At 50.3% G+C, this 14,608-nt stretch overlaps 1 protein-coding gene across 6 annotated transcripts in view; it reads left to right on the forward strand.

Annotated features, from left to right (window-relative positions):
* Positions 1-431: 431 nt before the first annotated feature.
* Positions 432-14,608, forward strand: part of Man1c1 (mannosidase alpha class 1C member 1) — a 112,999-nt gene continuing 98,822 nt past the window's right edge. For all 6 annotated transcript variants that reach the window (XM_078025626.1, XM_078025628.1, XM_078025625.1 and 3 more), the window contains exon 1: positions 432-1,571. In XM_078025626.1, coding sequence (XP_077881752.1) covers positions 1,053-1,571 — 519 coding nt within the window. In that variant the 5' untranslated portion in view covers positions 432-1,052. The remainder of the gene's footprint in view (positions 1,572-14,608) is intronic.

Genomic DNA, 14,608 nt, shown 5'->3' on the forward strand with positions numbered 1-14,608 from the left:
GCAGCGGCGGCGATTCAGCCTGCGGCGGCGGCGGCCCGTCTGGAGCGGCCGCTGCGAGGACGCAGCTGCAGCGGGGGAGGCGCAGCCCGGGCTGCGCGCTCCGCGGAGCCGGCCGGGGCCGGGAACAGGTGATCCCAGCGGCAACCCCGAGCCCAACCGAGTTGGCGGGGCGAGAGCCCGCGCTCCTGGGGGCAGCTACAGCCGCCCAGCCGCGGCTCTTCGCGGACAGCGCCCGGCGCTGGACCCAGACTCGGGCATCTCTGTGCTCCCGGGGGCTCGCGAAGCCTCTTGCCGCCTCAGGCTCGGAAGTGCCGGCTCCCGCTCCTCGGCCTCTCCCCGCACCCCGGCGCCCTCCTCGCGGCGAAGCAAAGTTGTGGACGTGTCCCGATAGCCGAGCCAGGGTGCTGTCGCGATCCAGCCGGGGTCGCGCGCGCTCGGAGAGGCGCTCTCACGCCAGCCCGGCCACCGCCTCGCCTCCCGAGCCGGCCCCCTCTAGAAACTGCTTCTGAGGCTGAAACTTTGGGCGCAGGCGAGCGCGGGAGGGAGGCCGAGCGAGGGACGGAGGGCGGCTCGGCGCGGGCCATCAGGACGCCGCCCGGCCCCGGCCTGCGGTCGCCCCTCCGCACCAACCACCTGGGCGCCACGGACGGCATGTGACCGCCCCGGCGGCCGCCGCAGCGCGGGAAGGCGCGGGCCCCGAAGACCCAGCTGCTGCGGGGAGGGGCCGCGCGGCCACCAGAGGGAAGTCTGCGGCGCGCCGCCGGCCGCTGCGGGCCCGGGCTCCAAGCCGTGCCGCCCCTCTCGCCCGGGCCCCGCCGAGGCCGCGGCACCCCCGCCCCGGGGCGGGAGGACTCGTTCCAAACTCCCTGAACTTCGGGGACAGTCCCGGTAGCCGTGGAACTCCGGGTGGGCATCCCTACCCGGGAACCACCACCCGCGCGGGATCCCTGCACGCCTCCAGGCACCGAAGCCCTTCCCAACACGTGCCTGTCCTCTGAGGGCCTCGGGGCCCCAGGCGGAGCTGACGGTCCCCAGACTCGTGCCGGGTCACGATGCTCATGAGAAAAGTGCCGGGCTTCGTCCCGGCCTCCCCGTGGGGGCTGCGGCTGCCGCAGAAATTCCTCTTCCTCCTCTTCCTCTCTGGCCTGGTCACCCTGTGCTTCGGGGCCCTCTTCCTGCTGCCCCACTCCTCTCGCCTCAAGCGCCTCTTTCTGGCCCCCCGGGCCCAGAAGCCCGGCTTGGAGTTGGTGGCTGAAGTAGGCGGACGCTCTCCGCCCGGTAAACAGGAGCCGCCTCGCAACCCGGCCCTGGCTGAGCCGGCCCTGGGCGCCCGCCACCACCGGGTCAGTCCCCGACGCAAGGAGTGGATGCGGCGCGCCCAGCACCTCAAGGAGTGGATACCGCGCGCTCGCCCCACGGAGGAGCACATCCCCACCACGGCCTCGAGCTCCTTGCTCAGATTTGATTTCGAAGCGTTCCAGAGACGCCTCCGCCACCCGGTCCTTGGAACGAGGGCTGAGAGTACAGAGCCACAGAGCCCAGTTCGAGCCCAGCGGGAGAAAATCAAGGAGGTAAGTACCTTGCCCCCAACCCGTCCCCCAAAGACAAGACCTGGTGCTCCCGTCCATTTCCTTCCTGGCCCCTGATCCACCCTAAATCTTTGAGATACATTCGGCACCCCTCTCTTCCCAAACTTCCCACCTTCTCTCAGCCCTGCACACTTTCTTTTCAGGGATTCAGTTACTCCTCTCCACCCCTGAAGGAAAGCTGCTGAACCCCTGGAGCACCTGCTCCCAACCCCCAGATTGGTGCTTCTTATTTAGTACCCCGTCCAAGTGGGCTCCCTTGGAGTTGCTAATGAGAGTGGAGCTCAGGTTCCTTAGGGCACGGTCTGTTTGCATTTACAGACCTGGGAGCCAGCGGCAACATTGTTTCTTGTTATGTCTTAAAAAGTCTTGATTCGCCAAACCCCTGTAGGACCTGCTGCCTGGAAACCCAGGATTTGAGGGGGATATGGTGTTCTGCAAATATCTTGTTATCTAGTCGGCACCCTACAAACCAGAGGTGTTGTTCTTTCCTGCTTTCCTGTTGAGCTTTGGAACAATCATGCATAATTGCTTGTGACAAGAGAAGGAATGGTCAATAAGGCAGTGGTAATGTTACAGAAGCTCTGAGGTTATTGGCTTAATGAAGCAGGTCTTGGACTGATTGTAGGGATTGTACCAGGGAGGGTTTTAGAAATATCACTTTGAGCCCCAGTCTTAGTTTAAGAAATCAAAAACAAACATTAGCCTTGCAGACGGTTGCTAAGTCGCCACTTGCGCCTAAATATTCAGTTCTGGGGCTGTGAGAGCAGCCTACTGGAGGCTTGTGCCCAGCAATGCAGAGGGGGCTGCAGTGACACCCCCAGGCCACGAGGGGGCCGTGGGCAAGCAGTGGGCCAGGGTCTCCTCCCTAGAAATGAGAAGATGCTTTTCCCTCTGCATGGACCCAGAAGGAAAGAACTGCTTCAGCCTGTACTTCTTGGTTGGCTGCGGGAGAGTCAGCAGTTCTGCCCTGATTTCGAGGGAGAGCAGGCAGCAAGGGTCAGGACCTGCCCTGCCAAGACCTACTCAGAGCTGGCAGAGAGCTTGCCTATCCCTCCCCATCATCCAGTCTGTCCTCCCTCCCAGTGCCCACCTCTCCCCATTTACCTTTGCTGTTACTCTGCGGTGCTTCCCTGAACCCTATTCGAGACTGTCTTAAGTAGCAATCTCAGGACTTTTTGTGAAGTGAAGATGGGAAGCCACAACCCTTGAGCCCTGGGGGTATGTGCGTGTGCATATGCATGCCTCCTGGTTTCCAAATTCTTGCTGAAACCTCAAAGGTTCATTGAAGGCTAGAACTTGAAGTACTACAGTTAACACTGTTAAGGAGCAGTGGGGTCCACAGTTCACCTTGACCCACGGCACCCTTTCCCAAATCTGCTCATCGCTCTTTCTGCCCTCCTGGACCTCCTCCCAGGGCATTAACTGCCAGTGAAATTACATACCAATTGCATGTGTGCAGTTTTTCATGCAATGTCCAGAGCTACCATCCAGTTTTCAATAGGATTCCCCATAGGATTAAGAATGAAGTACTACTATCCTAGTCAAAAGAGATGCATGTGACCCATTTCTGAGAGCCTGGGGTGGGAGCCGTGGTGGGAGGTGTAGGCTGGCTGGTGGGGAACTTGGTTCTGTCCTTCCATATCAAGGCAGCCTCCTTTGCCAGTTGAGGCCGGGGGTGATGACTGGGGGCAGTGACTGGGAGTGGGGATTCTGTTTTGCAGGTGGGTGTAAAATAATATGATGGGAGGTAATTTGTGTTGGTTGCCAATTTTCCACGGCATCTCTTCACACCCTGGAAGTTGCTAGAGGGATGTTCGCATTTACCTGCGGCAGGTGCTCAGCAGCCCTCTCTTACTATCTTGAAGACCCTGAGCTTCCTCAGGGTGGGAGGGACTGGTATAGATTCCTATTATGTTTGAAAGCCTGTGGTCTCTTCAGGCTTCTTGAGTCTAACACCCACCCCCACCCCCCACCTGAAAAATCTGGGGCAGAGGTTTTTGGCTTCGAGGTTAACCCAGAGTTTCCATCCCTGCCGTCCCTCCCAGTGAGCCATGCAGGTGAGCAATGCAGATGACGGCCGCTATCTTTATTTCCCTCTCGTTTAAATTTGTCTCTGTGTCATGCCTAGGGGTAGATCATTTCAGAGCAGTGCCTGTTTTCACAAAGGGGACGGTGGCATTTGTCTTTGGTTTGTTTATTTCCAGACATGGATTGATTAGACCCACGGAGCGGACGGGGAGCGAGCATCAGATAAAAAAGGGGCCTGTTCTTAGAAGATGAGGTTTTAAAAGTGAAAGTAAATGTCAAGACAGATTCAGAGAGGGTGATAAATGAGAGGAATGGGAACTGGACACCCAGGCTCTAGATCAACAGACTCTATTTATGAACATTCTGGTTTGAGAGATGGACACGGGGACAAGGTCTGGTGCTGATAAGACAGGCTGAGCCACAGGCTCTGGGTGTACGTGCATCAGGAAGCACTTTGTTACTGGAATCAACTCTCCACCCCCCCCCGCCCCCAACAAAAAAATATATATATTTTGAGCCTTGGAGAAAAACAAAGTGGTAGAGAAGGGAGACCCAAGCTGTTGTCTCAGCTGAACTGTCAACTGTCTGATTTAACTGTCACCTCCTTTCCTTCCCGGGCCTTCCTGTGAAAGCAGATGGGTTGGTCGTGGACACTGGGCTCCTGGCTTGGCCCCTAGGTGGCCTGCCAGCCTGGTCAGGCACTGCTTAGCAGTTGAACTTTCTCTGGTCTCAGCCTACCTGGGTTCTGGGAAGCCGAGGACAGGAGTGGGCTGACGTGTTGATGGTGGTGACGTTCACTCCGTGTCCCAGCAGCTGCCCACGGCAGATTCCCAGATGTGTATTAAGTTAATATTCCTAGCACCCAAGCTGAACTTTGGGAAATGGGATTGAACAGATTCTCAGCTTGGGGTCGGGAAGAGTAAAGGTGCTGGCCAGCGTGTGAAAGGCTGGAATGCTGATCAGCCGCCTTCCCTTTCAGATCTGAGGATCGTGCAGGGAATAGGGTTTTCCTCCATAGGTGGATTCCGTATGAATTCAAGTTCAGGCTTTTCTCACACATGACCAGAGCTGGCTATGCGTTTGTTCAGGTTACATCCAGGGAAGGAATTTAGTGTCCTGGCTCCAACTGATGGTGGTTGGTTGCTGGTCTGGGGAACCTCGGTTACCCCTTCTGGGGAAGAGGGCTTTATGTTAAAGGGCCCGGGCAGTCTCTGCAGTGGGCACAGGGAACTGGAGTTGGGGCTGCCCCTACCCTGCATGTGCTTTTGGACAAACTGTAGAAGAAGCTGCTTCCTCGGGTTAGATGCAACCTCACTCTGGAGTGCTGGCCTGTTCACTGTTCTCTTTAGCCCCTAGAGTACGATCTGACATTCAGCTGGAGCCCAGACACTGGAGTGAATGGCTAAAGATCTATAAACCATCAGATAAGGCTGCTGAGGTGGAGGCGGGGTCTTCTCTGGGAGGGCACCTGGAATGGTAAGGAGGCTCAGAGTAGGAGGAACCACGGCTGGGTTTGGGGGCTGAGCAGCTCAGTGCCCCAAGAGGTCCTTTAGAAGTTGCAGTCGTTTCCAGAGTGCAAGGCTACGCTGAGGGGAGCCCAGAGGTCGTGCCCATGAGCAGAATCCCCACTGCCTGGATAGCGGGCATCGGGAGGATGCTAGAGGTGCCCCAGGCTGCCTGTGGCTTGGCAGGGAGTGCCCCGGCCCTTGCCTGCTGCCTTGACTCTCCAGGACCTGACCGGTCCTGAGACGTGATGGTGTCAGAGTATGTCATCTTGGCAAATGACCTTTGCTCCCATTAATGGGCTGGTTTGTTCGTCATGTGTGGTTTCTCGGAATACCTGATTTATCGTCACTGGTGCCAGGGACAGGTGGGAAAATTAAAAGGCGCTGTGTTCTTTGTAGCATGTGAATCTGAGCCTGTGAGATGTTCAGGATAATTAATATCAGGAATAGCTCAGATTTAAATAGTCTGCCCTGGAAGAGCGCTGGGATGCAGATCTGCTGGAGATCCTTTCCCCCTCCCCATCCTTCAGTGCTGTGCCTTTAGTATAGACGGGTAGATGGAGGCTGCTCTCACAGCTGGACAGAGCCTTTGGGAGACCCATCCTCAGCCCAGCCACACCCGCCTTCTTCCTGGAGTGCAGCAGGATGCGCGTCCCTACCAGCTGAATCCCTCTCCACTGGCAGGCGGGTTGGCTCTCTGCTTTCGCTTCTTAATTCCATCATCATTCGGGGGAATTAGACATTCCAGGGGCAATTGCTTCTCAGGCCTCATCTCCTCCACTTGTCTTCAGTGTGAGGGCAGGACACGAATCGCACCATGACTTTTAAAAGTCAGCTCCTTATTTCACAGTACAGTTAGCAGGGGGCTGAGAGCTCTGTGGTTTTCAGACTGATTGATTTACACCCGAATTCAAGAAATTCCTTTTTTTTTTTTTCTAGTTCTCCCGGAAGACTGATTCATTATTCCACCCCAAAATAAATATTGTGATATATATTAGGCATACTTGGCTCCAAGGGACTTAACATCTTTTCTCCTATTGAAAAAAATAAATCAGGCTCGCAGATTGTTAAGACAGGTACAGAGAAGCTGGTTGGTAAGCCAGGTGGGCAGCCAGCCTGGTGGGCATGACTGGCTTGTGAGGGCGGCAGAGTGGCATGTGTGGTAGGGAGGCGCTGGGGGCTTGGGGTGACTCTCTCCGTGCCTTGCTCCCGTGGCCAAATTGTCAAAGCCTTAGAGGGCAGGCGATGGACGTGGAATTCAGGAGGAGTTGCTTGGAGTGAATTCGGGGCATTTATTACATTACCTGAAAATAGGGCCACACACGGAGTGGGGATGAGGGTCATGAACCGAGGATTATTACTATTCCAGTTCTGTGCACCTGCAGCCCAGAAAACCAGGCTCTCAAGCAATGAGCCGTGTCTCCTGATTTCTCACTACCCTTGGGCCAAGGCCTTTATGCACCAGTGTTTGCATCATTTGGTAGAGAGAGAGAGAGAGATTTCCTAGCCCTGTATTTCCGTGGTAGATGATGGAAAGGAACCAAACTGGAGACTCCTCTCAGGGACCTTGATCCACCTCCCCCGACCCCGCTCTGGGGGATGGTCAGAATAAGTCAGACCTCCTTCTTTGGTGTCTCAACCTGCCAAGAGAACAAAAGCCGCGGGAACCTCAGCCCCAGGCCCAGTTGGGGCCCAGTTGCAGGTGCTTCCTCCCCCCAGAAGGCTGTTTCCTAAGATTTGGGCCGAGAGCCCCGCAGACTTGGCGGGCTGCTGCCGGTCAGGACAGCTCTTACTCACACGGAGGTCTGAGTCCTGTTAATTCTGAGTCTTCCTTAATGAAAGGCTGAGGCCATTGCCGTGGTCCGTCTGCCATGGTCTGGTTCTGCGGGCGGTCACTTTCACAGAAGCAGCTTTGGCATCTTGACGAGTGCCCTCATGGACAGATGAGCAATAATTGTGCTTTTATGGGGCGTCTTCTGAGAGTCGGCTGCTCTCCCGGTGGACCTTCTAGAGTTTCCAGTAAATAGCAACCATTTTCAGTGGCCGTCTTCGTCCTCTTCTGAAGCATCGTGCCTAACACAGTCCTCTCTGGCTGACCCCGCTGTGGACTCGCTGTGCACTCCACTGTGTGATCTGGTCCTGTGCAATGGCCTTGTCCTGCAGGGCTCAAGGAAGCGGGTCCCAGGAGCGTGCCTGCCAACACCTGTTTTGTGTGTGTGTGTTTTCTCCCTGTGTTTCACAGCCCATGATGTTGGTACTATCAAGTGATACAGTGAAATGCACTGATCTTAGAGATACAGTTTGCTGATTTATTTATTTATTTATTTTTTGGTACTGGGGATTAAACTCGGAAGCACTCGACCACTGAGCCACATCCCAGCCCTATTTTGTATTTTATTTAGAGACAGGGTCTCACTGAGAACTGCTTAGTGCCTTGCTGTTGTTGAGGCTGGCTTTGAACTCAAGATCCTCCTGTCTCAGCCTCCCGAGCTGCTGGGATTACAAGTGTGCACCACTGTGCCAGGCAGTTTGCTGAATTTTAACAACTGTAGAAGACCACGTAGAGCATACCACCATTAAGATATGGAGCTCTCCACCCCCTCATTTAGTTCCTGGGCTCCCCATCCACCCCTAGTTGCTGTCTTGATTTCTCTTGGCAGAGACTACCTTGGTTTACAGTGGATTTTACCCTGCAGCATGGCCCCATGGCCCAAGGCTTCTTCCACGAGGATGCTGTTTTAAAATCAGCACACCACACCCTCCTTCCCCTTAGCGCCTCATTCCTGTTGTTGAGATGTGTTCCCTGTCGATTCTCCAGCAGTTTGTTTATCTGTTTATCTGTGGTGAGATTTGGGAGCTATTTCTAATGTTCGCTGTTTTCAACACAGCTGCTCTGAACATTTCATGTACCAATCCTTGTGTGGGTGGATGGGAACTGTCCAGGTTCATAAATTAGATACATGTGTCACTTTATAAGAAACGGAAACACTTTGCACAAGTAGTTAGATTGCTCTATCCTCCCGCCCTAGTGGGTGAGTTCCCCATCTCTGTCCATATTTACTCTTATCAGTGGTTAGGCTCAGCTGTGCCGCATGGGATATAGGAACATTTTGTTCTGGTTTTGTTTCCTGTTAACTATTGATACTAAATGCCATTTCGTGTGTTTGCCATTTCTGTATTATCTCTGGTGTCTGTTCAAACCTTTTGCCTCCTTTTTAATTAAAAAATTAGGCTGTTGTCATCATATTGTAGGAGTTACTTATGTATTTGGACATCAATCCTTCATTAGGTATATATTATGTACATATTTACTCCCAGATTATGGTTTTTTTTTTTTTTACCCTATCTTAATGGTTTAATTAAAAAAAACAGAAGTTTTAAAATTTTAAGAAATCAATTGTATTATTAAACAAACAAATAATAAAACCAGCTGGGCATGGTGGTGGCACATCCTTGTAATCCCATGACTTGGGAGACTAAGGCAGGAGGATTGCAAATTTGAGGCCAGCCTCAGCACCTTAGTGAGAACTTGTCTCAAAATAAAATAAAAAGGGCTGGGGATGTAGCTCAGTGGTAAAGCACCTCTGGGTTCAATCCCCAGCCTGTATGTGTATGCACACACACACCCAAAACGGAAAGAAATCCAGTGTATCAATGGTTAGTGCTTTCTTTACATGCTTAAAAACAAAAAAACAAAAACCAAAACTATGGCTACCCCCAAGGTCATAAAGATAATCTTCTTTCTTTCTTTTGTTATTATTTTTATTTTTGTTGTTTTATTTTTATTTTCATGTTTTGTGGTACTAGGGATTGAACCCAGGTGTGCTTTACCACTTGCTCCATCTCCAGCCCTTTTAGAAACATCTTTAGTTTTGATGCAGGGTCTTACTAAGTTGCTTGGGGCCTTGCTAAGTTGCTGAGGCTGGCTTCGAACTTGCCATCCTCCTGCCTCAGCCTCCCTCCTGAGCTGCTGGGATTACAGGAGCCACTACTCCAGGGATAATCTCCTTTTGGTTCCAGAAGCTCATTGATTTTAGTTTTTACATTTAGTTCTCTCATCCACTTCTAAATTAATTTTTGTGTGGTGTGAGGCAGGGGTTGAGGCTGATTATTTTCCATTTAGATGTTGTTTAGCAGATTTGTTGATTAAACTTTCCTTTCTCTGCTGAAGCGCTTTGATGCCTTTTTTGGCAATGAGTGACCCAGCGCCGGCCTGTTTCTGGACTCTGCCAGCCTTTTGACTCATCCTTATGCCCTTACGCCCTACCTTGGTGTTGTACCTTTATAGCAAGCCGTGAACTCTGTGTGTTTCCACCGTCTTTGAAGTTCTTTTTCAAAATCTCTTTGGCTATTACAGGCTCTTTGCATTTCTCTATACCTTTGAGAACAAGTTTGTCAGGTTCTATGAAAAATCCTGCTGGAATTTTGATGGGATCAAATGGAAGATCAAATGGGAGAGGATTGCTGTATTAACAATACTGGGGCCGAGGGCGTGGGAGAGCACCTGCCAAGCACAAGCAAGGCCCCGTCCATCCCCAGCCCTGCGGCAGCTACAACAGACCAGTGTTGGGTCTTTCGGATCCTGGATGGGGACTCTCGCCCCATTTGTTCAGATTTTCTTTACTTTCTCTCAACTGTGTTTTCACTATAGAAGACTTAGACTTCATCAACTAATCTTTTTTACAAGTTTTATGCTGTTACAAATGGTATTCCTTAAATTTTTATTTTCCAATTGTTTGTTGATAGTTCTTCATAGGAAAAAAATGTAGAATATAAATTGACTTTGTATCATGTAACTTTGTTGGATTCATTTGATTTCTTTTGGTAGATTTCTTAAGATCTGTTACATGTACAGTTGGTTTTACTTCTTTCTTTCCAGTTTATAGGGCTTTTATTTCTTGTTCCTGTTTCATCATATTGAGTAGGACTTCCAGTTCAATGTTGCTGAGAACTGGCATCTTTGCCTTATTCTTGTTCTTAAGGGAAAACATCTTTTTTTTTTCTTTTTTCTTTTTTTTTTTTTTGGTGCTGGGGATTAAACCCAGGAGCACTTTACCAGCACCTGCTCCAATCTCTGTCTTTTAGTTAGTATTTGTTCCATTTACATTCAATGTGATGTGTGTATCAGAATTCAAATCTACCAAGTGGAAGGGATTGTGTAATTAGTCCCATATATCCTTGGTTTCTTTTATTCTCTTTCAGGCTTTCTTTTGGATTAATCGGGTATTTAAAATTCTGTAATCTGGGGGCTGAGGTTGTGGCTCAGTGGTAGAGTGCTCACCTAGCATGCACAAGGCACTGGGTTCGATCCTCAGCACCACATAAATGTTAAATGAAGATATTGTGTCCACCTAAAACTAAGAAATAAACATTTTTAAAAAATATGTGTTCTGTAATCTGTCAACATATACACACACGCATATTTTAAGTGATCACTTCATTTGAATGGTCTCTGTATCGCAGTCTGCTTGAGGTTATGCATCATTTCATGTATAATGCAAAGCTGTTACAATGTACTTTCATTTCCCTGATTTTCATTCTGTTATTGTCATATATTTAGTTTCTATATATGTCATAATCTCCATAATACATTAGTATTATTTTTGCATCATTTTAAACAGTTTGAAAAAAGTTTGGCCCATATTTCTTCAAAAATCTTTTTCCCCATTCAATTGATCTCCTTTTCATTTCGACCTCTAGAAACGTAGAAGTTAGATTGCTTGATCTTGTCTCAGAGGGGACTGACTCAACGACTCTCTTTTTTTTAAAAATTAAGCCTTTCTCTCTGTGCCTCACTGTGGATCATTTACATAAACCTGTCTTCCAGCTCACTGAATTTTTCGTCTATAGTGTAAAATCTGTTGTTACGCCCACCCAGTGATTTTTTTTTGTTTTGGGTAATTTTTACTTCTAGAATTTCCCTTTGGGCCTCTTGAAAGGTTTTTGTTTTTCTTGAAATGTACCATGTGTTCATTTATTGTTACTATAGTTTTCTTGAAATCCCACAACATACTTATAATAGCTTTTTTTAAAGTGCGTTATTTCCAACGTCTTTGCCATCACTTGGTCTGTCTCTGTTGACTGATTTGCATCCTGGTTGGGTCACATTGTTCTACCTCTTACTGTGTCTAGCCATTTTCTTATTCTGTTGCAAACATTGCAGACGCTACTCTTGAGGTTCTTGATTCATCTGCTTTGAAAGAACTTTTCTCTCTTTCCTACTCTTTCCATTTTGTTTTTGGATGGGAGACCATTGACTCTAGCCTAGCACATTACCATTTGTGTAAAATGCAAATAAGCATCAAGGTATAGATCTCTAAAGACTCCTGAATCACAGGCGTGATGTACAGGTCCTGGCATAGTGCAGATATTTAAAGACCCTTACTTTTTTTGTAGTTGGCATTGGATGAGTGAAATATAATTTTGTGTGGGAACTATGACCTGAATAGAGATAGCAGTTCTCAAAAGGGCTCCTTATTTCTGGTTGAGCATCTCAAATTATTTGCCTTTTTAAATTTTTTTAGTTGTAGATGGACAGAATGCCTTTATTTTATTTGTTTATTTTTTTTTTTATATGGTGCTGAGGATGGAACCCAGTGCCTCACACATGATAGGCAAGAGCTCTGCCCCCGAGCCCCTGCCCCACCCCTCTCATCTGCTTTTAGGTATGAGAAAAAAAAAAAATAATAGGATTCCCTGATGTCCTGGCCCTTTCCACCACTGTGCCTTTCTTCCCAGGATTTTATAAAATGTCAAATGTTTTCTCTGGGCTCTTTAGCTTCAGCCTAATGACTACCTTTTAAGTCTTGGCTTGTAAATCCCTACATTAAAAAAAATAAGAAAGACTTGGTCACATAAGCCAAATTGCTAAATCACATATCAGAGGGCGACTGAGTGCACAGGGCTACAGAAATTTCCAAGTTGCTCTGCGAGATCTGATCCCGTCTCTGCTCAGGGGAAGCTCTGTTGCATCTCAGCGCAAAAAACTCCCTTTCATCTTATTTCTGTCATTTGGGACCAGCCAAGGTATGGAACAAAAGTCACGTCTCTTATTTACTGTCCCTGCCCCCAGCCCTGTTCCTGAAACCAGCTGCCCAGAGGTTAACTTTGCCAAGTCAGATGCTCATTTCCTGGAAGACATTTCAGCACCCGTGTTGTTTTTCCGCCCTTGGGGTCTTGACCAACATCAGCAGCGCTTCCTCCGCTTCCTCCGGCGCCCCCCCATCCCCACCCCCACCCCCGCCTTTCTCCACCTGAGTGTCCCGTACTAGGCAGAACCCGCGGCCGTCGTCGAGGTTCTTAATTATGACAATCAATGGGGGAAGAAGGGCGTACCTTTCTTCCTTTCAGAACTGCATCTTTTGGAGAACAGCCTCTAAAATATAGTCAATTTTGCTACCTCACAATAGAAGGAAAACCTTCACAGAGAAAGGGTCACGTTTTGGCAGAAAAATAGCATTTCAGCCGGGAGACTCCCAGCAGGTTCACATCTGGGCTTTCTGGGGGTGTAATTAGGAGAAGGGAAGCAAAGTGCTCTCAGAGGTGGGTGGTGCCTCGCGGCAGCCTCCCTGTCACCGTGCCAGGAGGTCTGTGTCTGATGGTCGGTCCTTGGGGAGCCGAGAAAGGTTCCACTGTGGCGTCAATCCACATGGAGAAGAGGGAGGGGAACATCGTACGGTTCCCGTGATCCAGCCCCGGGTTGGGTTTCAGCACAGGACGATTCCCTGAGCTCTCGGTGCGTGCTCTTCAACTTGGCACCCGTGGGAACAGGATCCTGGGCTCGCAGCCCTGGAATTCCAAGTCCACGGGAAGGCAAGTGGGGGTGTTAACTCCGTACCCCGCCCCCCCCCTGGATTTTACATGGAAGAATTCCCAGGGAGTCTGCCTTGAAGGAAAGTGTGGCCAGGCTGGGATAGTGCCCACTCTGCCCAGGACAGATCAGGTGGAAAATTCTGTGTGGGGGACGTTCATTACAGAGCCCTAGCGTCCCATTAGGAATTCAGCGGATCTGCCCAGCAGCCTCGTGGCAGGTCGGTCATGGACCACAATCCTGGTATTAGCTGACCGAGCGGAGACCTGGAGCGGGGAGTGACCGCTCCCGGCCTGAGGAGTCAGTGTTGTGAGGTGTAGATTTGGACCGGCTCTGAGGGTGGTGCCCTTCCTGACGTCAGCCAAAGACCGGTGGATGGAAATTCAGAGGAGGAGCTTTCCCTTTGAAATGGAATAACACATTGTCCTGGTCTGGGTCAGTATTCAACGAAATGATTTGGTGAATCTTGAGAACAGGGATCCTAACCTTTCTTGCGGTCTAGAATCACCCAGAGGGCTTTACAAAGTACTGACGGCCAAGTTCCTCCTGTGAAATCAGGGACGGAGTGAATTGTTCTGGGGGGCAGCCTGAGCGGTGGGATTTCACGAGCTCCCAGGCTGCTCTGCCTGGGCCTGGGCCTGGACCGTCCCTCCTTATATCATTCCCTTTTACCCGCTTACGGGAGGGGTGGAATCTTCTCTCGGTGAGCCGCGCACCAGGATTGGGTCACAGGAAAGCTGGGAAAGACTCAGGTAAAACTGAGTTTTCTGGAGTTGAGAGAGCATAGACCATTCCCGTAATCAAGAGAAGCTGTGGATTTATTAAAACTTGTAGAAAAATACTGAAAACGTCCACTTTCTCCAGAGCCTCAGGTATACAGTGAGCTAAAGGAAAGGCGCAGATGAGTCTGGGCCTTCAGGTAGTTAATGGAGCAGCACTGTCACGTGCCTGGGTCACTTCCTGCCACACAGATCCTGGAGGTAGGGAAGCATTGCTTAGCTGTATAAATATTTGCTTGTCCCACCTAAATCTTTTCTGGGGGGAAGCAGGCAGGACATAAACAGCTGAAATGAAAACATTTGCTTGTCCAGAAGTATATTTCCCAACAGGCCTGCCCTCCCTCCTCTGGCGGCCTCTGGTGCTTTCCAGTTGACAGAGCGGCCTCTGCACGTTGCTCTCTGGGCTCACGGAGACCCTGCGGGCAGCAGGGCAGGCTGTTACCTATAAAATCGAATCTCTGATGGATGCTCAGGAGAAAAGGGATATTGAAGAGGTAAAAGTGCAGAACCCGCTCCCAGGTGTCGCGGCTCAGTGCTGCGGTGTGCTGGGATTTTTATGTCACCTCCGTTCTGCCAGGTGCTGACTGACAACCTGAGAATAGCGGACCTGGCTTGTTCAGGTCAAATCTCTCCGGACCACCTCTGGTGGAAGCGGCAGGAAATGGGAACACGCTATAGAATCTGCCAGAGGGTCTCTCCCAAGGCTTTAGGAGGGTCCCCCACGGAGCTCGGTGTCTGTGCAAGGAACCCGTGAATTCTCAGCCTTGGCCCACTTGCACTCTTTCTCTGGTCTGTCCCAACTCTTTATTTCTAGCAAATTCTTTGGCTGATGCAGCATGTAAAACGTGTCCTGTTGTCCTACATTGACTGCATCCCAAGCCTCCAGGGGTGGACCTT

This window comes from Ictidomys tridecemlineatus, chromosome 11 (genome assembly GCF_052094955.1).
Source record: "Ictidomys tridecemlineatus isolate mIctTri1 chromosome 11, mIctTri1.hap1, whole genome shotgun sequence".
In the NCBI taxonomy this organism is placed as follows: Eukaryota; Metazoa; Chordata; class Mammalia; order Rodentia; family Sciuridae; genus Ictidomys; species Ictidomys tridecemlineatus.